Source organism: Nasonia vitripennis, chromosome 3 (assembly GCF_009193385.2).
Source record: "Nasonia vitripennis strain AsymCx chromosome 3, Nvit_psr_1.1, whole genome shotgun sequence".
Lineage (NCBI taxonomy): Eukaryota > Metazoa > Arthropoda > Insecta > Hymenoptera > Pteromalidae > Nasonia > Nasonia vitripennis.
In genome coordinates, this window is record NC_045759.1 from 22,661,501 (window position 1) to 22,689,431 (window position 27,931).

General features: G+C 39.6%; 3 protein-coding genes across 4 annotated transcripts; all 3 read right to left on the reverse strand.

The window, feature by feature from the left end:
* Positions 1 to 4,594: 4,594 nt before the first annotated feature.
* On the reverse strand, positions 4,595 to 13,036 carry LOC100121093 (dedicator of cytokinesis protein 7). The gene is made up of 18 exons (XM_031927369.2): positions 12,789 to 13,036; positions 12,357 to 12,544; positions 12,113 to 12,291; positions 11,895 to 12,036; positions 11,599 to 11,814; positions 11,334 to 11,525; positions 10,451 to 11,266; positions 10,071 to 10,376; positions 9,792 to 9,997; positions 7,934 to 9,706; positions 7,735 to 7,862; positions 7,397 to 7,662; positions 7,063 to 7,322; positions 6,549 to 6,983; positions 5,750 to 6,102; positions 5,462 to 5,664; positions 5,049 to 5,368; positions 4,595 to 4,975 (listed from the first exon to the last, which is right to left on the reverse strand). The coding sequence occupies exons 2-18, from the start codon at positions 12,495 to 12,497 to the stop codon at positions 4,921 to 4,923; spliced, it is 5,991 nt and encodes a 1,996-aa protein (XP_031783229.1). The 5' UTR covers positions 12,498 to 12,544; positions 12,789 to 13,036; the 3' UTR covers positions 4,595 to 4,920.
* Positions 13,037 to 13,279: 243 nt separating this feature from the next.
* On the reverse strand, positions 13,280 to 15,470 carry LOC100121119 (probable dolichyl pyrophosphate Glc1Man9GlcNAc2 alpha-1,3-glucosyltransferase). Its single transcript, XM_031927373.2, has 7 exons — positions 15,249 to 15,470; positions 14,908 to 15,180; positions 14,670 to 14,838; positions 14,400 to 14,609; positions 14,095 to 14,334; positions 13,861 to 14,009; positions 13,280 to 13,780 (listed from the first exon to the last, which is right to left on the reverse strand). The coding sequence occupies exons 1-7, from the start codon at positions 15,386 to 15,388 to the stop codon at positions 13,339 to 13,341; spliced, it is 1,623 nt and encodes a 540-aa protein (XP_031783233.1). The 5' UTR covers positions 15,389 to 15,470; the 3' UTR covers positions 13,280 to 13,338.
* Positions 15,471 to 15,965: 495 nt separating this feature from the next.
* On the reverse strand, positions 15,966 to 27,881 carry LOC100121143 (kinesin 7). Of its 2 annotated transcripts, XM_031927368.2 has the most exons (10): positions 27,357 to 27,881; positions 26,753 to 27,221; positions 25,627 to 26,684; positions 22,083 to 25,549; positions 21,121 to 21,988; positions 18,725 to 21,048; positions 18,044 to 18,643; positions 17,305 to 17,961; positions 17,050 to 17,220; positions 16,238 to 16,975 (listed from the first exon to the last, which is right to left on the reverse strand). In XM_031927368.2, the coding sequence occupies exons 1-10, from the start codon at positions 27,505 to 27,507 to the stop codon at positions 16,847 to 16,849; spliced, it is 9,894 nt and encodes a 3,297-aa protein (XP_031783228.1). In that variant the 5' UTR covers positions 27,508 to 27,881; the 3' UTR covers positions 16,238 to 16,846. The 2 variants fall into 2 exon arrangements, with proteins under 2 accessions (XP_031783227.1, XP_031783228.1); XM_031927367.2 differs by having other exon boundaries at positions 15,966 to 16,975; positions 18,725 to 21,988.
* Between the last annotated feature and the right edge of the window lie 50 nt (positions 27,882 to 27,931).

Sequence of the window (27,931 nt, forward strand, 5' to 3'; positions counted from 1 at the left end):
GAGACACGACGCGAACGATATCTCCCTACTTCCTCCGCACGGCATCAGCAGTAGTAGCAGCTGCTGCTGCTGAAAAAGAAGGAATAAAAAAAGCTCGAGCAGAGAAAGAGAGAGAGAGAGAGAGAGAGAGAGAGAGAGAGAGAGGAGCGAAAGCTTAATGGCATACCTGCAGCAGCAGTGGTCGAAATAAATTAAACAGGCTCTTAGCGCTTATAGCGATATCGAGGCGCGCTCGCAGGTCTTCGTCTTTGTCCTTCGTGTTTGCCCTCCGCAGAGTTCGTCCTTGTAAATTAATAAGGCCGGGCAAACACGAGAAAGGTGCGCCGAGAGAGAGAGAGAGAGAGAAAGAGAGAGAGCGGCAGATTATAACGGACCCGAGCTTTGTACAGCTGATCCCTTGCGCGCGCGCGTCTTCCTATTGGTAGTAGTGCTAGTAGCTGCAGCAGCCAGTAGTATAGAGAGACAAAAGGACGAATAAGGCGGAAAAGTGCGCGCGAGCGCCGAGGGAAATGCGCGATGTGGGTATAACGAATCGTCCTTGTTTTTCCCGCTTTTTTCCCCACTTCTCTTCCTCTCTCGCGGCTCTGAAAATTCGAGCGAAACGTCATTGATATTTTTTTTTTTGTTTTCCTTTTCGTGTTTGCTCTTCGCGTGTCCTGTGTGTAATACGATGATGCTTATATACGTGCAGGCCACGTCATATACTTTGCGCCCCTTTATTTTTCTCGCGTGTAATTAAAGCCGCGCGCGTAAATTATACGAAATTTCATAATTAAAATTGTTGCTCGCAGCAGCAGGCCCGCGTTAATTAAGCAGAAACGCATAATACACTTGATGCGTTGATCCCACCGCGCAGTGCGTGCATATTCGCAAAAATGTTCACCGTTTTGAAAATAATTTAACGCATATATACAGATATCGGGCGTACAGAGAGACACGGGCAAGAAACGTGTACAAACGATCCAATTACTCGCAGCTTATCCTAGACTAGTGCGCGTAAGTATTTTTGCTCTCGCGCGTGTGCAGCGAGCATAGTTTGCATTAGGCGCGCAAGCGACAACGACGTCGGGCCGGAAAGAACTGATGATTAAATCCGATGAAAGCCGGGTTAACCTCTCGCCCACGCCAACGCGCGAGCGCGCGCGCGGGAGGTTTATGTAGAGAGGAAGCTGCGCGAACAGTCCGCAGCTATTGGCGAATCTAATCCCGGAGAGAAGTCGAGTCTCCGAGAGTGAGAGCTAACGAGCCGCCCCGAGTCCGACTGTCCCGTACCCTTTCACGCGCAGCGCTTCTACTACTACTCTACGCGCACTACTGCCATATATACATGTATATATATATATATATAGGTCTCTCTCTCTCTCTCTCTCTCTCTCTCTGCGTAGATATGCCAGGCGTATACATCCACTGCGGCTGGCTTTTACGAGAGCAGAGCAGAGGTCACACGTGCCTCGTCTCGTCGCGTCTTTCGTTCGGTCGGCGAATTTTTATTACAGCCCTGTGTGCGACACATACGCGGCTCTTTGTTTTTCGAGCACACACTGCTGTGTGTCTGTATGTGCGGTTTGCGGTCGAATCGCGTTAATGACTCTCGGTTTTCGCTCGACCCATCAAACGAGATTGAATATTCTAGCGAAATTTATTTACAACAAACGCGCAAACATGCGCGATTTATTCATGAGGCTCGAAAAAATTCATGAGGTTTGAAAAAAAAACAGCAGTTACGAGAGAAAGATATGCATATATATGTATATATATATATATATATATATATATACGCGTTTTATTACCATCATCGTTCGATAGGAAAAACTGATCCCGCACGAGATCCGCAGCGATTCAGTTCCCTCCCGACTAATGCCCGGGATTTCGGCCGGTTGATTTTTACAGAACGCAAATCCGTGAGCGCGCATTTATCGCCGAGAAGCGAGAGCGAGAAAGAAAGGGAAGAAATCGGCGGAAATCCATCCTAGATGTTTTTGGAACAGAAAATAGAATCCCGTGTCGCGCAGAGAGAGAGAGAGAGGGGGGAGAGGAAATCACTCGTGCATTTGAAAGTTAAATGGGCCATGGATAAAATAAACACGAGAGAGAGAGAGAGAGTTCGTCGCTGCAGCGGACTGTATACATATAGACGTAGAGCAAAGCGTCATATAAGATGCCTTATCTCTCGCGGTATTATTCTTCGCGCCAGCCGTGCGGCGGATCTGGACAATTAGGGAGGAGCGAGCCGAGGAAAAATCGTTGCCGTCGGGAAAACAGTCGGAACGGAAAATGGGATAATAGATTATGAGAGCTGAGAGAGAGAGAGAGAGAGAGAGAGAGAGAGAGAGAGAGAGAGAAGCCGCGACGACTACTGCTATAACGGAGCCCATATAATAGAGCCGCTCTCTGATCAAAGGTGCGAGAACTAATGAGAACGCCTGCGTCTGAGGCTCTTTTTTCCGGATTATATACGATAATCGAACGATCATCTCTCGCGACGATTTATTATTTATATACTCGAGAAGCTCGAGAAAATGCTTTCGTTTATATTCATGCGTACTTTTCAATGCTCTCAGCGCAGCGTTTCTAAATTCACGTCTCGGAAAAACAGCAGCGGCGTTTGACTTACGAAAATCGTCAAAAGTCACGAGCGTAAACGCGGAATAAGAGCACATAGCCGCTAAATAAGCCAAGCTGAACCGTATATACATCCCTATATCCGCGAAGGACTAGCTGCGGAAGAGAAAGACGGCGGCGCGAAATAATTCAGCCCGAGTGCATCTCCGCGGGCGCATAGACATTTATTTCGCGCAGCGGCAGCAGCAGCCGCGCGACGGCACACATAAAGTATATAATACTCGAGGAAGAAAGGCTGCCGGTACAGGCTCGCGTGAGGAAAGTTAAGATTAGCGAGTTACTCAGCGAGTAGGGCTATATACCTACGTATAAGGCGGTATATAGTTTTCCCCAACGAGTGAGAGAGAGAGAGAGAGAGAGAGACAGGGAACAGCGGATCTTTTTTTAATGAGGTACTTTAGCGGGAGGACGCGACCGGCTAGTAGTAGCTGCGGAGCATATACTGCGCTGCTTCAGGGCTACAGGCTAAAAGGAAGCGGCTGTGCATATAGCCGACTATAGCTAAGAGGAAGACTGTAGCGCGTATATATATAAGGTAGCTCCGGGCAATTTCCAAATCGGATCACGTCAGTGCCGGTAAAACGGTGTCTCCCGCTCGCGAAAAAGGAGCTGCGGAGCTTCTGCTGCTGCATTAACTGCCCGTGTGCATTAACCCAATTATGCGCGCGCACCTGTTTAACGAATATTGCGCTCGCGCGCGGGCCGATCAACAATGCAGCCGATTTCTTTTGTCTCCCGCCGCAAAGGCTTCTTCTTTTGTGTATTTTCGCGTTTAGCCTTTGAGCTATACACACACTCGTTAAGCGCGCGACGTTTGGGAATTTTAGAATAAAAAAAGTTCAGAGAAAAATTCGTATACGCGTATGTATAAGTCGCTCGAAACGTAACGTATGCTAATTCGGCCGCGAAGAAGCCGGCATTTCCATAAAATACATAGCACACTTTTATGCAGATCATAGCAGCGGAAGAATGCCCGAGGGACGTACGGATCGCGCGGACTTTCCGACTCCGGAAGAATTCTCGCGCGCAAGCGCAAGCGCGTAACTTAATAACATCTTGTCGCCGGCTGGCCTCGGGTGTACAGAAGAAATTTCAATGAGAATTGCTCCGGCTTGCCGCCACCGCCGCGCTTATCGGCCCGGATTAGCCTTCGAGACACGCGAATATTTCATGCATAGTCTGACCGAACTCGAGCTGTACTACTCGCACCCGCGTGTGCAGTGTAAAATTCGAAAAAACGCGTTTCTATAAAAACCGATCGAAAGCGGTTGGAGAGAAGAGGCGAAATTAGGCGTTATAGAAATGTTTACCGTTCGGGCGTGACGTGTAGAAAATCGAGCGCGCGCGCGCGCAGGCACGTTGCCGCCATTTAGTTAAAAACTTTCGTTATCTCGTTACCTGCCGGTATTACGGCCGCTTCTTCGATGAGGCGAGGATCGAAGGTTTCTAAAGAGGACGACGCGAGGGAAAGAGTATAGGCATGAGAGATGGTGCCGATAAAAGTATCGTTATAATGGAATGAAGTGCAAAGCCCGGAGTGAGAGTGAGGGTACACAGCGCGGCTGGAAGACGTAAGATAAAACTGAAAAGTAGTTTTTCGATTAACCAGTGGCAGCGCGCGCGCGTTATTCTTCGCGGCGTCGAGGCTTCGATTCGGAATTAAAATCAAGAGTCACTTAACCGCGCTAACGAGGAACGCCCGAGAGAAAAGAGAGCCGGGATTGTGTTTGATCGCTAAATTGCCTTTTATTCTTTTCCAGCAGGGGGCTGCCCCCGTCGCCGGAAGGAAAGAAGGAAGGAAGAAGGGTATAAGGAGGGTCACCGCCGGAAGGAGAATTTAACCGAGAGGCTATTTTGTTTTAGCGGTTCGTTGCCTGCACTCGACGCGTTTGGGGTACGAGTACCGCCATCGGGTGACGGGGAGACGCGAGAGCTCGTCGCTTTTACCCACGGAATTATACTCGGAGACGAGTGTTTTTGTTACAAATTTATTAATACTTTGCGTTACAAAAATGGTTTGTCAAGTATTCTGCATAGAGATGCGTGAAAAAGTCACGTACGCAAAACTACGTGTCTAATCGATAAGAATCACAGACATAAATACACCAATTGTCAAAACATATATAATGATATGCGCGTTTAATACATACGGTACATATAGATACTTGCGTAAAATATATTACGAGGAATACTTCGATTGCTGACGGGAATATAACGAAATTGCATTTCTGTATTGTATAAGGTGCTCGCTAAAAAGTTGCTCTTTGGCATAGATACATCCAATGCAGTAGCTCCGGTTTACCAGTTCGGCGAAGCCGACTTTATTGGCAGCTGACTCGTTGGAGACGGACCGCTGCAAGATGAAACGAACGTTATTGAGAACCGCTGAAGATTTCAAGGAATCGCAGAACAGAATCCTGACTTACCTCCAGGCAATCAAAGGCGTGAGCCTCTCGGTCAGCCTCTGGTAGTTCCTCTCCAACTCTCGCTGGTAGTCCCGCTGATCAGGTCCAATCAAGTTTTTATTCTTGCGAAGAGCGTCCAGGCATTTTTTGGAGAAGTCTTTGAAGCAAAGGCGAAGCTTGTGTTGTAGCTTGGAAGGCTGAACGTTCTGTTCTCTCAGTCCTGACAAAAATACATTGGCGACTTCGGCAGGTCCTTGATTGACGGTCGTGCCAATGCAGCCCTGTAGCACCATTTGTAGCATTTTCGCGTCCGGTGGTTCTTGAACCGTCGCTGCAGCCAGCTGTAGTGACAAAAGAGACAGTATTTTACAATTTTACAGGATTCTTCCGTACCCTCGCTGAATAAAAAGCAGACTGGATTAGAGCTCGTTTACCTCTGCAGTCTTCTTTTGAATGTCTTCTATAGCCACTTCGATGGGGCTGAGCACTATCTGTTTTCTTGCGACAACGCGAATTCTCGTTTTCAAGTATGGGAAATGTGTCGCGACTGTCAATATGGTCTTGCGTTTGCATTGTTCGCGCAGCTCTCCGTGAGCTTTACCTCCAGGTGTGAATGGTGTCGCGTATACGAATCGCCCTATAAATATTGTATGAAATGTCATTTTCGGTGACGAAATAATGGAATAATCGAAATGTTGATTCAGAAAATGTTTTATGCTTACGTATATTGAAGTTTCTATGGAAAACAGTCGGCCGATGTCTCATCTCGTGCGGCTCGAAGTATGGCTCGACGTAGGTGATTTGGACGTAAGCTTTGTCCGACTCCAACTTGCTCGGATCGACCGGATTCGAGTCTTTGATGATAACCACGTTTTCGGACCCAAACCTTTCGGCGTAGAAATTTTCGAGCCTCGAAAAGATCTCCGGCAATTTGGTCAAAGTCGGCTCTTTGTAAATAAACTCTTCGGCGTTCAAATCCCCAAATCTCGCCCCGTAAAAGCCTACTCTAAAGTAGGTTCCGAATACTCGTTTACCCGCTAGCTGCTCGATTCTCGTGTACGCCTCGTGTAATTTCCTACGTACAGTAATTGGAGATTTTTTACAAAATGGCCCCCCATCGAGGGACAACACACATTCCTTAGCGTATAATTACAAAACTGAATGCGATTTACATGATTAAGGTTGATGGAACGTGCAGCGGTGAAACGTTTGCTAAATGTGACCATAAACCATGGGATTGCGCTCTAGGTTCATAGCGTGATTCACCAGTTACGAGGTATTAGTGGCGTTTTGGGTGTCATTATGAAAGCCAAGTTTTAGGGTTATTGCAATGATATTCGCATCTGTGTTGCTGTGCAAGGGCTCAGTATTGTTACAGGGGTAATGTGCAGGGCGAAAAGGCAGACGACGAAAAGTTCAAACCCACACGAACGTAAGCAATAAAATAATAAAGCGTGAAAATAAAATAAAAACACATGCGAAATATTACATAGAAGAGTATAAAAGTATTCATGTACTTACCCATGAATGTTGGCCAGTTTCTTGTAGTCGTGAGCAGCTTCAGCGATGGGTAGCAGCACCCTGTACACGTCGGGTATAGCCTCGTACATGCCAGCAGCATGGAAAGAACTCGCTGCATGCTCGAGGAGACCAGCCAAACCGCTTTCGGAGAAGTCAGGTCCCAAGCAAAGACCCTCTTCTCGTCTGGCCAGCACGTCGTCACCCACAGCGCTCTCTTCGAGGGCATTGGGAGAAATAGGACTGAGCGCCACGGCACCGATCGGTCGACCACCGCCACCTGGTTCCAGCAGGTGCAGATACTCGGCTACCAAGGCAGCGCTGTGCACCAGGCACATTGCAGCTTCGGTGTGATTCTTACGCTCCATGTGCTGCTGCGCCATGTTGGCCAGCCAGGTCAGACGTAGATCTGGCGAGCCTTGGTAACCTTTGGCGATTCTGTAGCAAGAGAGGTGCGTTTTATCGCATGCATTGATATGTAAAGGTGTGGTATTGGTCATATTGAAAGAATCCTTACCTGTACATCAGATCGAGAAGCATTTCTGGGTCCTCTTGGAACTCCTTCATTTTCACGGTATCAGAGAGAATCATGTGAAGATTAAATAGCAAATCTTTGACTTGCTCTGGAAAGCTGGTATCAGCTAATTCTGTATCTTTTTCAGCATAAACTAAGACAGTCTTTAGGGCTCTGCGGAGGGCACCCTCGCTAGGCGCTCTACCCCGACCCACCAGTGCGGAGAGCGAAGTTGTCACTTGCATTTTGACTCTCGCGAAATTCTGGAAGAGAACCGAGTAATGTTATTTTTTACCTTCAAATATAGTTTCTAACTCAAGAAAAGCAAAGTAATTACATTTCCGATTTCGAAGTTCTGTCGCATCAGTAAATACAAACTGGCAGAGGCGTGACTGCGAACGGCGCTCAGTGGTGAACTGCATCTTGTCAACAATGTCAAGCATAGATCGCCGCATCTCTCGCTCTCTTCTTCGTCAAAGAGAGCACTGTGATATTTAAAGACTAGAGCTCTTTGAGTATTAAACATGTGTTGTAATACCAGAGTACTTTGATTTCTCGCCAAGGCTCGCAGTAATACTTTCAAAACGCCTCCAACCACCACACCTAATAACGATACAAAAAGGTTAGCTCAGAAAAAATAATAGAAATTGAAAAATAACCTTTTCAGCTACACACCTCCCCCACCATCCGCTTGAACGATTGTCTCGAGAGTATCCAACACCACAAGGGAAGCTTCGGCCGCTAATGCTCCTTCGATATGAGCGTCTTGTTCGACTGCTCTTCCTTCTGGTTGTTCCGAAACACTGCAAGAAAATAATCGCATAAACCATTTTTCTCTGCTTAAATATTAAAATTTAGTCTAAAATAAACATACCGGTAAGCCATTTGATCCTTCCTCCATCTCAGTTTATCTCCGCTCGCCCTCTCCTTCCTCCTCATGATCAGCTCGCTCCTGGCGCTGCCCTGTCCTAAGATCACATCTTCTAGCCTCGATCTGATATCACTGGTAACTGCCGCTTGCGAGGGAAGCCTCTTCAATGCTTTCTTGCCTTTGTATTCGAATGCAGCACTCGCGATATTCAGAACTTGTAGAATGCTGAGTACCCTCCGGCTGCTAAGTTCTGAAATCCACTGAGCCAGCGCAGACTTCTCCAATGATTTCACGATCCACAGAGTACACATCAGCAGGTGTCTGGTAGCCTCCGAGCTGAGAGAGACCCTGCATTGCGCTCCAGTCACATCAACCGATCCACCACCAGCTATAGCCAACGCAACCGACTGCGTTATGGATCCAGACTCGTCGGTGTACACGCTCTTTTCTTTCGAGTCCCAGTGATAGAGTTGAGGTAGTGCGTCCATCAAAATGTTCAATAACGGCAGATACAGAGCCGCAACTCGTGCTTTGGCTGCAGGATCAGCGTAGCGAGGGTCGGCGTCGTGACAGGTCATGAGATAACGGATCGTGCCGATCGCTTTGTTCTGCAGCATTGGATTGGCGATCTCCAGGGTGTTGGATAAATCCAGCAGTACAAGACCAACGAGGAAATGTTGTTGACGGAATTCTTGACTGAGCTCGGAGAACCTTGCGCGGTCACCGGGTACCAAGGTGGAGATGAGGCTACCAGAGCTACCAGTCGAGGGACTTGGAGAAGCTGGAGCCGAGCCGGAAGTATAGCCCGTTCCAAATGGAAGATTCAGGGCGACGTAGTGCTCGTTGGAGCAGACTGTTCGTACAAGGTCTAGTTTTAGAGCGAAGAGAGCTGCCGAATCCGGTACCTGCATCGTGGCATCCGCAAGAGAGCAGCAGGTGGCCCTGAGCAAAGATAACACGAATCCACGATCCATGATGGACAACAGATCGGACAAGAAGTTGCCGAGACTAGCGGTGAGATTCGAGGCAACACGCTGATCCTTACCACAGCGGTTGATTACTTCAGTAGTTAACGCGGCGATGAGCGTCGACACGTCGTCGCAAAACTGGGGTGAGAAGCGAGTCTTGCGAGGAGAGTCGAGTAATCCGAACTCCGACAGAGTCACGACCATCGAGCGAACGATCAGTTCCAAGAAGAACCAAGAGTGAGTGATGGCAAGTTCGCGTGCTTGGCCAGTGGATACTACCCAGTGCAACGCCAACTCCTCGTGAAGTAATCTGCGCGATGACGGAACGCATTGATTATTCATGTGAATCGGATCCTGTCTCATCGAAGCGGTACGATCCAGTCCTCTCGAATGAATCTCCATCTCTAGATCCTCGATGGGTAAATCCGGATTACTTTGAGCTCTAGCAACTCCCGAGCCCTGTGTCATCTGCGGTAGGAAGCACTGATAGGCAGTATACGTTGTTAACAACGGATGTCTGCCATGTGCGTCGACTTGGCCATCCTGTAAGTTTGTGATATTGCGCACGAGAAGACCGATGGCTTCGAAAACGGTAGCCGCAACGTTTAACGGCTGCGACGGCAATGTTGGTGGCCGAACCAGCAAAGACACTAGTTGGTCGAATATCTGAGGTAGAGAGCGTATGAGCGCAGTGTTCGAAGTGCGAGACAACTCGAGCAAAGCAGACTTGAGCTCGGACTCCATGCCAGCTTCGCCAATGCGCGGAGGCACTTGGCCCAATTCCAAGGCACCACAGAGGGACAGGAATCTGCAATTTTGATCAAGGTATTTGTAAATAAACGGAAATGAAGTTCATTGATTTACTTGTAGATTCAGAAACCAAGTGGCTGTACCTGTCAATGTACTTGTCTTGAGGGTGAACACTGGAAACAGGCTCGAGTATGAGAGTAAAAACACCTCTGTGAGCATCAACCCACCGTGTTCCGGGTAAAAGAACATCGGGTGCAATATAAGAATAATTCGCTGGTGGAGGATCCAGCATTGCCGGCAAGCTGAATTCTCCGGATTGTAAATGTCCATCCCTTAATAGCGGTAGCCACTAAAAGGAACATCGTCATATTAGCGCTGATAAAAGAGAATACAAATTTTTGAAAATAATGATTCAAACTAACAGTGTAAGCTACGGGCGTTTCTACGTTAGGTTGTTCAGCTTTCTTCTGACAACTAATGTGATAAAAAGTAAACAGCAAATGATGTCGTGCGCTAAGATCTGCAGGTAATCTAATTTTTATTTCGTCATAGAAATTAGGATTCTTATTATGGTACGAAACGGACGTGTAATATTCGTGCGTCATTTCTGGACACGAAGATCGTCCAAAAATCGCTGTCAAAGCTTCGTCTTCCTGCTCTCCTCCCATCAATTGCACACGTACTGCAATATTACGGGCTGAGCCAGTTCTAGAGCTAAAGTTAACTTCCTAGAAAGAAACAATTTATCGTTAATTCCAATTGGTCAATAAATTTTAATTCCAAAAGAAAGTAGACTATATACTTTTGGATAAACGTAAAGCAGATTGCGGTATGTAAGATCTGGCGAAACGATTTCGCTGGGAAATTCGAGTATTTCTTTAACAGGACGGCTTTTTTCATCAGGGTAAGGCGTCAATCTTCTTAAATCTGGGTCCAAGCATCGAGGTAACTCGTCAGGACGTGGACTCAAGTCTAATTTTAGAATTCCTGGTAAACACTTCAATCTTTTCAGATTCGAACCTGGCCTCCTTAGTTCTACCAAAAGCTTGTACAGATCCTCATCACGTAGTCTTTCACTTTCTTGTTTGAAAAAACTAGATACCGTCAATGTTATCGGCCTAAAACTATCCAAGCAATTAGCTAAGTCATCCGGTGACCAGCTTCGTCTTTTGTCCGAACTACGACGTTCGAGCGACCCCCGCCGCGTGGGAGGCTCCACTTTTTTGCGCCACTGTTCAAGGCCACCTGATTTTCTGTCCAGAGACCCTGCACTCCCAGTACTATCTGCTTCTCCACCTCCGCCAATAACTCCAGACAGATGAATCGCTGTCCATGCCAGAGGCATACGATAGCGACCGAGTCGTTCACAAGCCGCAGCTGCTGCGGCTCTTACCTTTTCTTTATTTTTATCGTCACGCAAATAAGGCTCCGCGCATTCCGAAATGTCACCTTGGAGTACTTTTTCTAGCCGAATAACAAGAAAAAGATCGGGACTTGGCTTACTAATGTTCATAACACAGCTTCTTGCTAGAGTACTAGGATCACTGTAAGCGACATGACCTCCCAACATTCTCTTCAAGGCTTCCGAATTCATGTCGACGTAAAAATTTTCCGACACCTATTGAATATTAACAAAAATTTTAAAATTTGCGTGAAACTGTATTCCAACAATTTTAAATACTAACCTTCTTTTTCTCTTTTGAATCGTACAAAGCAAGGCATGCAAATATTGGTTCTACTTCTAGTTCCAATTTTAATTGAAGGCATTTCACAAGTATTTTATGAGCAAACGGTTCACATGGCTCAGAAGCTAGAGTGATCTCTTGCCACTCATCATCGGAAGGTGTTGGTAAGGCATAAAGCGGAAACAGTGCTTCCTTTGAACAAAAAATTATAAATATTAGTATTTGTCCATGTTTTATGAATTCCACTATTCTCGCGTTATCTTACTTGTCGATCCTCCAAACGTTTTTGTTCATTCATTTGATCTATTGTTTCAGGGCAAACTCTATCAAGAAGACTTGGAAGAAGAGGATCATGTTGAGAGTGACGAAGATCTAAACTAGCCCATGATCCTCTTGGAGTATCTTGCGATGATCCGCACTGTGATGCATCAGATTCTTCCTCGTTAGGTGATCCTGAACCATTACTTTCCTCTTGATCAACCTATCACAAATAAAATAAAAATTACCATTATGTTTATATCATTTAAAATAAATATCGTTGAATTAGATTTCTATTCTCACCTCAAAATCTTGTCTGGGTGTTTCTTGAACTAGTCTATCTCTAGCTATTGGTGAAGCTCTACCTCTGAATTTCCTATGTACAACCACCCAATCTGAAGTAAAACTTTCGATGCATCTTTTTACATATGGTGACACAGACTCGCTAAAATCAATAATTGAAAACAGTTAACCTCGAGAAATTGACAAGAAAAATAAGATAATAAGATAATTAAAATTACATAGATTCTGAAGGAACTACAGGTTCTTCTGTGCGTATCTTCCTTTTCACTACTCGAAGCTCAACATCATTTGGAGGAAAATCCAAAATTGATTTGAGTGGATCGCGATCCAAAACAGTTTGATGCTGAGCTAAGAACTCTTCGTAGTCTAGTGGTTCAACTACCTCGCACAGAGACATCTGAAAAAAATCATAATTATAAGAAGCTCTCTATTTTTGCATGAAAAATCTTTAATGATACATACAGTCGATGAGAATCCTGAAAAGTTACTTCCGCTCTTTGACAGTTCCCTAGAGTAGGATGTCGATGAAGCAATTTGACGACGAACGTCGGCCGCATGTTGTTTGCTCAATTTGTGAGCAAAAGCTCGCTGTACCGAAGACATTTTCACTGCTTCGGTTACAGCTTCTGTATATGTATATTATACATGTACTGAAAGCCGTAAAAAAGTTCCCGATTAAAAAGCCATCGCTACATAACCTTAAACACTCATTATAATTATTTATATTTCCATTCGCGCAACGCCAATATTAAACGACGTGAACAAAATTTTTAAAATTAAAATATCAAACTTTTTCACTCCTTCGCATCATATAAATAAATAAAAAATAAATCGCTCTCACTTCTCTACCTAGTAGCAATTGTAGAAGTAATCCAAAATGATAAAAATACTCACAATTCATACAAAAGTATAACTGCAGGCTATCCGATTGAATTTCGTTGAACTCACTTGCAAGATAAAGAAAATTATGACTAAACTACGAAATAAAGAATATGCGATATTTGGGTACTAATCAAGTCCGTACCCACTACTATATAGCCACTCTGTCCACTGCACTGCAGAAGTATATACACAATGCACAATAAGCTGAAAGCGCGTATATACGTGTACAGTCATGTACAGTGTGTGCGCGTGTTTATACTACAAATGGGCTGCTGTCGGCTCACGCCTAAAACGCCTTTTTGCTCTTGGCTAGTATACTATATATCTATGTCTGTTATCTATATATAAGATATGCTACGAATTACAAATGCATGAACCTGTGCAGGATGTTGATGTATTTTATGCATCAAGCTTTAGACAATGCAACCATTACTTGATTTGAAATTAAAAATGAAATTTGAATGATTGATATGGTACTATGATAATTAAAAACTACATATTGATTAGTAGTTTATAAACATTTATTTTGTGCATATTTACATATTTTTCATAAAAAACAAATTTACAGTCGTTTTTTCAGTTTATACATTGTATATTCTTCATTTTCTTTCCTTTTCAGCTCTTTATTTAGTGATTTATCACCTGTCATGTATGTATAATAATAAATTATGTACGAATATGTTACACCTAGTGCACAAAATATTGACGTTAGTGCTAAAGGCAAAAATGGCAGCCTATCACCAAAAATTATTTTGTGCACTACAGTCTCATAGATAGTGACAACAGGAAGAAAACTGACGTAGATCCATTCATGGGACTTTAGTAAATTAGAATCAAATTGATTTTTCACTAGCAATACAGTTGCTGATAAATACGCAAACCATAAAATCAGTTTGAGTGGTGTTAATTCAATTGGATACAGTAGAGGAAATAATGCTGTGTGTCCAGCTGAACTTAATAAGAGAAATATCCTGGCATCTTTTGCTTCAGTTGTAGCCAGAATGCTAAAATCACATTTCAACTTTATTTAATATCTTCTAATATTTGAGTATACAAAAATAAAATGAGCTATTTCACTAATTACCATAATGGAATGATTGCAGTGAGAACAGCCTTTTCATGTACATGCCAGCCAAACATAAAGGAAGTTAGTCCGCATAGAATAACACATCTTACAAATTTCTTTGGATTGTTGTAAGATTTTTCGTTGAAAAATAAACTGCAAAGCACTGGCTGTAAAACAATGTATAAAAAATCAGTAATTGACATTAAATGAGTGCTGCAATCAAATGCTATCCCACACAAAGCATATACTCACTAGCATCAATAAAAATGTAATAATAAATGTAAATAGGGGTGTTGGAGTTGGCAAAACAGTAAAATTATCTTCTTGCACTAAACCTCCAGTCATTGAAGCAATTTTTACATTACTAAGCCATCCAGCTTTTTTCCATATCACAGATAATAGTTTATCAGCGCCTGCATAAACTGCCCAAGCATTAGCAGCCCAATATGCATGTACAAGTCCTCTTTTAAATGGAAACAGTCTTGATAAAACCTATTTAACAAGTGTTGATTTAATAGTGAATTACAATCAAATTCAAACAATTATGATATATTTACTTGAGGTATTTGGTGTATAAATGGTCCAAAAGACATGTATAGCACAAAAATTACAATTATTCCAAGTTTTATGACTCTGTAGATGAACTTATTATTTTGCAAGCAATAGCTTCTCAATAGCCAAACACCATATGCTGGTGCTACATATAAATAAATATGCTTTAAGTTGAGCAAAATTGCAAACCAAAAAGCTCCTTGTAAAATTTGATTCTGCAACAAAGTATACACATCACTAAATAATATGATTATTGATTGCTTGAATTATCATACTTCTTTTGAAATTCTTGACACTTTTGCTAGAGATATAAGTAACACTCCCAAGAGAAATCCATTGTACTGAAAATGTACATGATCTATGATGAGTAATCCAATATTACACAATGATAGTAGTGTCAACATTATGAAACTTTGGTTCGAATTGCAGAAGGTTTCTCCAATTCTAAAATATACAAAATATGAATTATTTCCAAGCATTAAAAATGAGTGCATCAAATTATTTTGTTCTTACTCTCTTACGCCATAGACAAAAACTAAATCTGTGAATACAACTGAAGCACGTTGAAAGTATTTGGTGCTATTGGAAGCATAATTCAAGTTGTCAACTTTAAGCATTTGAGGATCAAAATAAAATGCGACTTTACTCAGGATATACTCAAACCAAGCAAAAAGAGGTGGATAATCCAGAGTCCATTGAGATTTTTCGTTAGTATACCATTCATTTATAGGTAAACTTTCAGTGATAGCAAGCCAGTTACGATGTACTTCAAAGTCTGTTGAGTGACTGAAAAATATAATAAATTCATCACACGAATGCAACAATTGATACAGCAAATTACCTGTAGTACATACTATGTTGGGAACAGAAGAATTTTTATGCAAGTAATGAGAATAAAAATTGTTATAAGTAATTTATCACGATGAATTGGCTCCATTTTAATTGATTTTGTTATATTATTATCACAGCTTTGATCGTTTACTAAATGCGGCATTTTTAAATTTAGAGGTTAGAAAAACTACTTGTTTACACGTCTACATATAATACCTATGCCATAATGTGTCGTCTGCTGTCTGCATTTGACACACACACATATATATATATATATATATATATATATATATAATATATATATATATATATATATATATATATATATATATATATATATATTATATATATATATATATATATATATATTATATATATATATATATATATATATATATATATATATATATATATATATATATATATATATATATATATATATATATATATATAATATATATATATATATATATATATATATATATATATTATATATATATAATATATATATATATATATATATATATAATATATATATATATATATATATATATATATAATATATATATATATATATATATATATATATATATATATATATATATATATATATATATATATATATAGGGGCCTTCCTATTATATATATCTTAAACATATATTATATATATACTCTCTGTGGCATTTTAATTGCTATTACTTTGAGGACTTGGGTAAATAATAAATTTGAAAAACAGTTAATTATTAAGTATATAAGTATTCTTTATTGTTTATTGCTATATTCAAATATATAATTTTTGCGTATCAAAATGTATAAAAATATTTTGGATTGATTACTATATAACATATACTATCTATGTACACACTAATACAGATTGTCTGGATGAAATAATTTAAGGCACTGACATACAAAATATTGGCACTGATACACATATATGAAAATCCAATTTTTTCTTGTTTGACAAGGTTCCATTTTGATCTATAAATAGATAGAATAGAATATAAATTTTGAATACTATTAAAAATATAACAATGTTTTTTATGAATGTACCACTATCTTTAAAATTACATAAACCATTACATGGCACATTTCAAAAGGGTATATTTTACAAAATATTTACTGACATATTTCAAGATATTTAATGCTATATCATCTGTAAAGCATTAAGATGTTTCCCTATTTCATGAACACTTGAACATGATTGTAAAATTTTATGTGTATTAATACACTTGTTGAGTCAACAAATTTGTTATGTATGAAAATTATAATTTAGAAAATACAAATGTTCTCTTTTATACTAATTGTCTGCAATTGCTTGGATCCAATATCTATTGTCTAACATCACATACATACTGTTACAAAATACTTGTCTGTGTACTGCACTATACATTAATATCTGTTTGTACAATATACTATAGGCTATCAAAAACGTTTATCAAGTAATTAAATAAATAGTCATTTCACGATCATCTATAAAGATATCTTACGCGACAACCTACAGAATCAAAATTTTGATTTTGAATACAATTCTTATACTTAACACACATAAGCAGACGGAATATAAGATACGATCATTGTTTAAAAGGCAATTTTAATATCCTGTCCTAATATCCTTTGATAACTAACTAATTTTTACACCTTCGAGTTCTCCTATACGTTGCTCAAGCTCTTTGATTTTTCGTGCACGACTTCTGCACAAGTCCTTCATCCAATTTCGTTCTCTCTCCATTTTCTCCAGTCTTATATGATCCTGCGAAAATTCATAATTATGTAAGTAAATGATGGTTATTTTTAAAAAACATAATCTATAGAAATTAAACTTACTTCCACAATGCCAGTGCTCATTCCAGTCATACTAATTTTATTATCCATGTTCACTTGAACAGCTTGTTCTGTTTTTTTTAGTTTTTTCTGTCTGCATACTTGGCATTCACGAGAACTATCTTTCATCAAAGCTCGTTGTAGTTTTTGAGCTTCTAATTTTAATTCAGAATTCTGAAAATACGAAAATGCAGACATTTTTTACAATTTCTTTAAATCGAATTAGCTTAAAATGTTTAAAATTCAGGAAATATTTACCTTAGTCCTAATTTGTAACAGTTGCTCCTGCAGTTCATTACACTTCATTTGGTATGGGAAATTCTCTGCCTGGAGTTGTACCTCAAGCATTGTAATTTTCTGGTTCCTTGATACGAGATCAAGTGACATTTCGCGAATACGATTTCTTAATTCAGTGCACGTACGACATTCTTCGTCAATGGTATTAATAAGAGGTGGTGTCGGCGTTGCCGATGGAGAGTCAGTGTCAGTCACATCCCTAGTGTCGTTGTCAAGATCAAGATTCCTATTTTGATTGTACAAATCACTACGTCTATAACGCCTTCTTCCTTTTTGCGTTGTCGGGCTGTTGCTTTTAGAACTGCAGCGGCTTGAATTTTTCGATTCAAGCTCTCCAATTTTGTTATTAAGATCATCGATTCTTGAATTCAGTTGCTCTTTATCTGAATTCAAACGAATGATTTCAGCCTGTAGTTTCGAACAATTCAATTCTGTTACACGTAAATCAATTTTAATTTTCTCGTTCTCATCTTCTAAAGTCTTTAGCTTTTCTAAACTTCCACCAGCTGATCCTGTGATTAAGCGATCGTGCAGTTCCGCAATTTCATTCTCTTGCTTATGAATGTGATTAACTAAATCATCCATCTCTTCATCGAGTTCTTTATTTTTAGTTAATAGCTGGAAAACAAATTAATATTAGGAATATGAAAACAAAATGACAAAACAAACATAAGTCTAAAAGTATAAATAAAAAACTCACTTCTGATATTTCTTGACGACAATTTTGGAGCTCAAGAGAAAGTTGATTTTTCTCCTCGACAATAAGTTTGTAAGCTTCATCTTTTTCAATGTCAGCAACTAATTTACCAGCTTTGAATTTTTCCATGTTATCCAATAGATTTGTAATTTGACTTTCCAACAAGGATTTCTCTTTTCGAACATTTAGTATTTCATGGTTGAGAGCCTCTTTTTGCTTAACCAAAGTGTCCAGTTCTATACCAAACTCGACCAACTTTTGATCTTTGTTTGCAATAAGCATCTTTTTCTCTTCGACTTCCAGTACGATACTATTTTTCTCTCGTAGCAATGTTTCGTATTTTTCACGAAGTTTTTGAAGATTTACGTTGTTATATTTTTCTCTCAAAGACTCTAATGCATTTTTAGTCGTGTTAAGCTCTTGCTCAAGAAGCTCGCATTGTCCTTGAACTTCGGTCATTTCCCGTTGAACTTGAGATTTGGACTCTTGAAGCTCTTTGATGCGATTATATGATCCTTCCAAATGATTTTTCAGAGAACGATTTTCGTCTTGCAATTCTTGCATCTCGTTCTCCACTCGCACTTTGCTTGTACTATTCCTCACCTGAAATGGTATACAATTATTAAGTAACTATTTTTTTACTACAGCCACAAAAGATAAAGAATAAAATATTTAATACATTACCTTTCGCTGAAGACTTGCATTTTCCCTCTCAAGTTCAGCGCACCGATCTTTAAATTCTTCGATTGTACTGTACAAAGCCGTATTTTTGTTTTTCAATTCAGCTACTTGCTTATTCAAACCAGCTGATTTTATTTCCTCGTCATTGAGTTTATCTTGTAAAATGTCGGCTTGCTTCTTGTTCTCTAACTTCAAGGCATGTATTTCTTCTTTGCACTTTTCAATCGCGATTTTACGCTCGGCAATTTGTGCTTGCAAGCTCTCGTACTCCGGTTTCATCGTTTCAACTTTGGTCTTGTATTCAGTTAACAAATCACACTTAATCTTCAGAAGGCCGGTAATGTCTTCAACGTGCTTAATCTTTTCCAAATTCTCGCTTTTTAATTGATGATGAATATCTTCCATTTGCTCCAGTTCTCTTTGCAACTCCTCTATTCTACGTAGAGATGCTGCTAAGTCATCTGCCTTTATGCTAATAGTATTCTTCAGATGTTCAATTTCAAGATCCAGACCTTCAACAGTATTTTTCAGATCATCGTTGGTAGACCTGTACAATTCCAATTGCGAATTGAGCTCTTCGATCTCTTGGGCATGTTTTTCCCTTTCATTCGCTAAACGGTCTTCCCATTCTTCTTCTCTGGTCTTCGCCAGTCTTTCCTTCTCCTGAGCGACACTTATGGCAGAATCCCGTTCAACGTTAGACCTTGATTTTTTATCCAATTCATTTTGTAGAGAGTTCAAGTCAGATTCCAAATTGGAAATTCTGTTGTGCAGTTGCTGGTTTTCGTGATATGCCTCTTTCAAGTTTTCCTCCAGCCTATGGGCTACGGATTGAAGATTTTTATTTTTGTGTTCTTGCTCAGTCAAATCCCCTTGAAGTTTCTCATTATCGGTTTCCAAGGTTTTGGCCCAGACGTTCGCTCGCTTTGCTGAATCAATACTTTGTTGCTTTTCTTCTTCAATTTTACGTATTTTTCTCTCGAACTCTTCCTGCAATCTCTTTATTATTTCTTGTTCTTTGGACAGAATTGCATTCAGGAAGCTTACGAAAATATCGGTAACTGGCTTCTTTGGTAAGGTCTTTTGCTCTGCTTCGGAAAGACTTGTAAGACTACCGATTTCCTTCATCATTCGTAACTTGGCCGATTCGATTTCACTCTTTAATTTCTCTTCCAATGCACTCTCATTCTTTCCCTTAAGCTGTTGCACAAGAACTTCAAGTTTTTGTAACTCATTCTTCAAGTCGTTGTTCTCTTTATCGTAGTTGTGTAAACGAGCATTGCAGTCTTCCAGTTCTTTTTTGAATTTTTCTTCGGCATCATGCACAGAACTGACGAGTTCAGTCTTCTCTTTCAACAAGCTTTCTAACTGAACTTCAATTTCCAGTTTTTGAGACTGAATTTCTTTTTCTGTTGCGTTAGCCACTTCGATTCGTTTGTATAAAGTCGATAATTCTTCTTCTAAAAGCTTGACCTTTTCTTCTTGATGCAAGGCACTTGCTTGGGCGGCACTGCACTCTTTCTTCAACTCTTCGTTCGATAACTTGAGCGAGTCGTTTTCTTGTATGGTCTCATTTCGTTCAACCATAAATTTGTTTAGAGCAGTGCTTGTGTTTGTATTAACCTTTTTGAGTTCTTGTAAATCATTGCTGAGTTTTTCAAGATCTTTCTGGAGATTTTGAATTCTCGAGGAACTTTTACGAGACGATGAATCGGCCTTCGATCGCTTTGTCTCTTTCCTCTCGGGTGGACTGGCAAGAGTGTTGTCGTATTGCAATTTCTCTAGCTCGTTACATTTTTCTTTGTACTGATTGGATAGTTTGTTATGATTTTCCTTCAATTCCTCAAGTTCACTGTGCAAATTTTGAACTTTCTCTTCGATTACCGTTACGTTAACTCCATCATAAATACTACCATTGAGGGTTGAATCCATCATACTCAGGCTTGCATTCAAGTCCTCGTTTGCTTTTGCTCTTAAAGCCTCCGTGTCAGCGCATTTTTGTTGGAACTTCTTTTGAAGGTCGGCAAGCTTTTGATTTAACGCTTTAACTTCGAGTTTTAATTCTCTTCTACTTTCATTGAGTTCTTTCAAATGCGCACATTGACTACAATTCGTCAACTTCAATTCGCCGAGCTTCTTGTTGAGCATTGTTAGATGCTCTACTTGCTCTTGCAATGATTTTACTTTTTTATTCATAGACGAAATATTGTGTGTATCATTGGCGTTACCCTCGTTTACGGGTGATTCAGAAGCAATTGACGAGGTATTCAACGTCTTGCCATGAGATAAACTAGTAGATTCATTGTGGTCATCGCTGTTGTTCAAAGCTAAATCGTTAGATAAATTAACATTTTCTCTGTTTAATTGAGTCAGTTTGGCTCGTAATTCTATTAACTCACTAGTTAATCGCGCATTTTCCTGTTTGAAGAATTCCAAATCGTTATCGCTTGTCTTATCGGAGGACTGTTGAGCTGCGTAAGCTTCAAGCTGCTGCTTCATCACATCCACAGTCTCCTTAAGTTTATCGCATTCTTCGATTTGCTCTGTCAAATCACTCGACAATTCAATGTTTTCTTTTTCCAATCCATCGATCTTCTCAGCCAAGGCTTCTGCTTTTTCTTTATAAGTGCATTCGTGATCGTACAACTGAATTTTGCTTTCCTTAACTTTTTCTAATTCTTCAATCTTATCCATCAGACTCGTCGACAACTCGATATTCTCTTCAGTTAACGTTTTTATCCTTTCTTGGTACTCGAAGAATTTGTGTTTCATATCGTCATCTGTAATAACGGGCGTGGTGGCACGCGCATTTTCGTACTGCTCATTCAATAGCACGATTTCGTTTTTCAGAGAAACTTTTTCTTCTGTTATCGCCGCCAGGCGACTCGTTAGAGCATCGATTTCTCTTTGAAAATCGCTGACAACCACGCTGTTGTTTTCTCTTGCTTCGGTAAGTTGCTTGGACATATCCATATTTTCGTTAGTCAATATGTAAATCGTTTGTTGAAGTTCTTCAAGTGTCTGCTTAACGTTGCTAACAACCCTTTGAACTTCCTCGGTCTCGCGAATTTTCTTTTCTAGGTCATAAGATAATCTAGCGTTCTCTTTTTCTAGAGCAACCTTTATTTTTTCGAGATCTTCCATAGTCAATGGTGTGCTCTCAACTTTGACAGATACTGATTGAATATCTTCATTATTGACATCCTTATTATTTTCATGTAATACTGATACATCGACTACAGTTGCATTTTGACTTACGTGACTGGCCTAGAAAAAAGCGTTCGATTAACTTAATTACATAATTATTTCTTATAATTATCACATTATTTAATGGAAAACATTTTTGAAAAATTAATCTTACCAGTGAATTATCAATATTTGCTGACATGTTAGATATATTTTTACTCTCATCCGCTGTAAATATACTAGTACTATCCTGTACTGAAGATTGGCTAACTTCCATATTGTCAAAGTATGATAGGTTAGCAAAAATACTGCTTGATTCCAATTCGAATTTCTTCTTTTGTGATTGTACAAAGCTCTGGTCGTCCTTCGTCACAGGAGCAGACACTTTGGAGTCGTTCATTAAAACACTCTCTGGTTTAACGAAACTGTGATCGTCTAATGACTTCGGTACATTTTCTTCTATCGCATGCTTAGGCAGAGTGTTTTCCTCCAATTTTACTATCGGACTCATTACTGAACTATTGAAGGCACTCGACGATGATGCGGCGCATGTTTTGACTGGAGTTGCAGTCGAAATGGATTTTTCGCTAATTGACAAATTATTTTTGTTAGATTTCATTTCGTATGATTGCAGACGTAGCTTTAAATCTTCGTTTTCCAATTTTAATTTATCAACCATATCTCTGAGATTTGCTGCTTCTCTCTCGAAATTATAAGCCACATCATTCGTATGTACAGCGTCAATCTTTTCCTTCAACTCGTTTCTTTCTAATACAATAGCATCGATCTTCTGCTCAAGTTCTTGTACTTTAATCTCAAACGACTGCTGCAAGTTCAAAATCTCGTAGTTCTTTTCGTCGATTCCACTTTTTAAAGCAGTATTCAACGTGTTTAATTCTTCAAGATTCTTGAGTTTGGCGGATAATTCCTCGCTCAGCGACGTCACTTTTATTTCAAGTTCTGCAGTTGCAGTTGCAGAGCCCTCTCTCGAGATCTCGGCCTGATTTTTCAAGGTTTCAATTTCCTCCTGATAAGCCTTTATCTGACTAGACGTTTCCAACTCTTTCGCTTTGAGTTCGCTGTCGAGTGTTAATGTCTCTTCTGTCTGTATTTCTTGAGATGTTTGCTCTGCTTTGCTTGCATTTTCTAAACATTGCCTAAGGTGGTCGATTTCTTGTATTTTTATTTCCGCGGATTGTTTGTAAGCATCGAATTCTTGAGTTTTTTCTTTCACAACTTGCGAAAGCCTTTCAATTTCGTTGACTTTTTCCGACATCGCTTCAGAGTGATGATGCTCTTCAATAGTAGAAACGGACTCGGTCTGACACTCTGCCGATTTACGTTCGACGTTGCCTATTGTGTCCAAACATTGCTGCAGATGTTGGACCTCCTTTCTAGCTTCCTCTTCGTTCTGCTTGGACTGAATAATTTCTAATTCTTTTTCTTGGATTACTTCTGATAATTTCGAAATTTCATTGTCTTTTTCTTGATTGGAACTCGATTGAGCACAATTCAAACTCTGCTTCAACTGTTCTAATTCTTTTCTTATTTCTTGCTCATTTTGCTTGTACTGTTCAATCTCGGCTTCTCTTTCGAGCACGTTTTTCGTCAATTTCGCCAACTCTTCAGCTGTATCATCATCATGTGCATGTTCGGCTTCACTGGATTCTACGGATGTTGGTTGACATCGTTGTTGATTGTGAAGATGCTTCAATTGCTCTATCTCGTTTCTCAGTGTATTCTCTAGCCTTCTGTACTCCTCAACTTCAAGAGTCTTTTTATCAATAATCTTCAACTGTTTGACTATTTTAATTTCCCTTTCATCTGTTTGCATTTCTTCATCCTCTGTTACATTCGAGTCAGCTTCATCTAATATTTCAGAAAGACGTTTAGTTTGACATTCTACCGAGATTTTTTTAACTTGCTTCATATTTGCTAAACATTGCTGCAGCTGTTGAATTTCCATTTTCATTTCCTCTTCTGATTTTTGGTACCTTTCGATTTCCAAAGATTTTAGTTGGATCAACTCCAACAATCCAGAAATTTCATTACTCTTGTCTTTATCAATACTGGTAATATCTGATATATCTTCCGTTTGACACTCTTCCGAAGTCTTATTGACAGCATTGCCAAGAAGAAGTTGCAGACGTTCTATTTCTTGTTTTGCATCTTCTTCAGATTTCTTATATCTCGTGATTTCAAGTGTAATTTCTTGTATTACACCTTCCAGTCTTGATATTTCCATATCTTTTTCTGCACTGATCTTCATCCTTATTGCATCTTCCTCAATGTCAAAATACAATGTCTGGCATTCTTCAGTCTTTGTTTCAACCATGGGATCAGCACTTCCAATTCGCAACCTTTCAATTTCTTGTCTCATCTCTTTTTCAAGCTGTTGTAAATTGGTGATTTCAAGAATCTTTTCTTGAATTACTTCTGTTAACCTGGTTATTTCCTTATTCTGCTCAACTGGGAGGCTGTCATCACGTTGACTATAGACATCATCTGTTTGGCACTCTTGAGAAGATTTTTCAACTTTGGATACCGAATCCAAGCATTGCTGCAAATGGTCAACTTTCTGCTGTAATTCTGTTTCAAGATGCTGGTAGGCTGTAATACTGGAGGTTTGATTTTTAATCATCTCTGATAAATTTGTAATTTCGGAATCTTGCTCCTGAGCGATGTCAGTTTGACACTCTTGGGATTGGCGTTCCACTTTCAAATAAGCATCCAAGCTTTGTTGCAGACGTACATTCTCTAATTTGATTTCTTCTTCGAATTGCCTGTATTTGATGATTTCATGAGTTTTTTCCTCAATTATTTCATTCAATCTTGCGATTTCGGGATTTTTATCTTGACTCGCTTTGGGGACTGATTTTGATTCATCGGAAACTTGTTCATTGTTTCTAATGGAATCTTCAAGAACATTGGTGCTAGATTTTTCGATTTCTACTGTTTTTTCTAACTCAACTACTCTTTCTTTAAGTGTTGCTAATTCGCTATTTTTCTGAATTAATTTTTCCATCAAACAGTCTGTGTCAGTTCTCAAGGTATTCATTAAAATATTGGCACTTTGCAATTTTTTTGATTCATCTGCAAGCTTCTTTTTTATTTCCGTATTTTCTTTAAATAATAATTCTTTCTGTGACTTGACCTGTTCTAATTCTTTAACACAAACGTTGAAATTTTCAGTTAATTCTTTCTCCAATGGGGACAATACTCTTTCTCCATTGTTTTGTTCACTTTTTAGATTGGCAAGTAATTTTTCCAGTTGTTTGAGTTCACTTATGGTATCTACTTCACCTCTATCATCACTGAACAAGGATGGCTTCCACAAGTCTAAAACGTCTGGTGTTCTTGAGCTTAGCCCATTTATGCAACATAGTGAAAGTGTTAACTGTTCCTCGAGTTCAGTTTGATATGAACTATATTTTTGTAGCCTTTGCAACAATCCATCAATTTGCTGTTGCATAAACAGTTTTTCATTTGGCGAATCAAAATCCTGTTGTGCAGAAAATATTTGTCTTTCTAATGTAGTAAATTCTTGCAGAGCTTTATATTCCTCAGTAAGGTAGCTCAATCTTTCTCGTAAAACTGATTTTGGTGTACCAGGAGAAGCTGTGGTCTCTTGTGTTCTGTCCCCTAGTATTATAATGAAAGGTCAGTTTAATCAATCTATTAAAATTCAAGTGAAAATACAAAACATAGGATAATCATACCTTGACTTGAGCTTGATCTACGCTTATCAGGCGTTGACACTTCACTCCAATTACTACCGCTACTAAGACGGTAAATCTCGACATCTTCTTGAAACTGAACACGGTTTCCTGTTCTAGGTTTAATCTTGCGCGAATCTCTTTCTTCAACACAATCAATGGTCACATCGGACTCTTCCTCACGTTCTTTGGCAACTTTTATCAACTCCATCTCGAAATCCGTAAAAGCCGTTTGAAATCGTTCCTCGTTAAAATTTACACTTTGAATAATACTCTTTCTTCTTCTTATGTTGTCAGATTTTTCATTTGGTTTTGATTCTGGACTTGTGCACATTTCTTTTATTGTCGGTAAATTTCCCAAACTAAATCGAGAATTTTTCAATCCTCTGTCACCAGCCCACGTCCGCCTTCTCTTAGATCTAGGAATTTTAGAATTAGTCTCTTCTTTTGTAGCGTTGTCTGCTGAAATAATACCATTTTTTAACAATTCAATACGCTCTTCCAACAATTGATTCATTCTATCCGTTTCTTGTAACTTGTGCTCTTTTTCTTGCAATTTAGATTCCATCTCCTCAACCTCGGCTATCCTATTTACATTTTTGAGTTTTTCTAGTTCCTCGTTCAACTTTGCAAGTTGCTTTTTGTAACGCTTCAGCAAAACAGCATCTGACATTACTTCGTTAACTGTTGGTTTATTCTTAACACTCTTGGCCCTTGAAGCAAATGACAGTGTACACTGTGTTTCTTCAAATGCTGCTGGTGTCACCGCACATATGATAGTGGTCATTGCGTTACCTCCCAAAGAAGCTTGCAACAGCCTTGTCAACTTGCTGTCTCGAAAATTGACATATTTGGTACTATCTGATGATTCACTAAGCTGTTTAATTACGAGTCCAAGAGTCGATAGAGACATATTTATGTGAGTTCCTTCTTTGAACCTTTCACCAGTGGCATTTGTTTGTCTGGCTCTTTCAGAACCTGCCAGATCTACTAAGTTCAACTGAGAAACCTGAATAGCTCCATCAGAATCACTACTTAAATCTCGGCTTTCAATCGTTATCCTGAAATAAAATAATCATAAGTTACATGAAACTAGCAGAAAGCAAAATAAAGATCCAATGTATGATACCTAAATATCGTGTGACTTCTACTACTCCTGTCGTTCATGTCTGTTTCACCAATCCTTCGATTCTTATCACCTTTCTTCATGATACTCATAATAACTTCAGGACTGCTTGCAATCTCTTCTTTACATTTAAGAACTTGTACAAGGCCATTGCTATCCTCCCGAAGTTTCAGATCTGTTCCACTTGTGTCCAACAGATCATTCACTTTTTCATTGTAGATTTCAAGATAAGAGACTCGTAAAAGAAATTCTCTTCCAGAGGTATCAGCAATAGAATCAAAAGTACACTCAACCGCCATAGGAATGACTCCAAGTTCAAGAGGAGTTCCCAACATGGTATGCGTTTTACCAGAGCTTGTCTGACCGTATGCGAATACAGTCCCGTTAAAGCCTTTGACTGCTGCGTCAACAATAGGCTTGACAACAGTTTCAAAGACATCATTGTTCGTTTGTTCAGGAGCGAATATGTGATCTAAAAGGAACATTAACAATAAATTGGAGGGGAAAAAATGGGATCACAAAGCCATGTTTGTGAGTATATTGTTGACACAGATTATAAGTAGATATACAGACGCAAAGACACGATAAAAGACGTTTTGGGACTCACCAAACTGATAACAGAATTCACCGCGTTTCTTCTCAGGATCGACAGGAACAATCGCGTTATCCACAACAGCCCATTGTATCTGAAGATTTTCGTCCTTCTCCCTTTTGATTAACGGTCGTACTTTTATCGCCACCTGTATACTGTCCGACATTTTGGCGACCACGACGTTCCAAAGGCACTATTTCCAAGGATAATCACATAATTTTGCACAAAAAACATTCACTTCCTAACCGCTAGCACAAAGGATACGTTGGCGAATAGCCGGATTTTTCAACCCTCGGGTACTTTTCCGTTAACTTTCAAATTCTCCAAGGGGATTGGTCAGAATGCTGACGTTTGCCTTTGTTTTAACACATCAGTGTCGGCGTCTTTTGCGCATTCCATGCATACACCGTCCGTGAATCGAGAAAACGCCGACTGGATTAATAATTGATCGAGTATTTTTATGCCACACAATAAAAAAACTTATGAATATTAATCGCGACTGACAAAATTGTATTTTTGCACTACCCGTGTCCGCGAATCAATGTGACCACGACGTGACGCGACGGTCTCAAAACTTTTATCGTGATCGT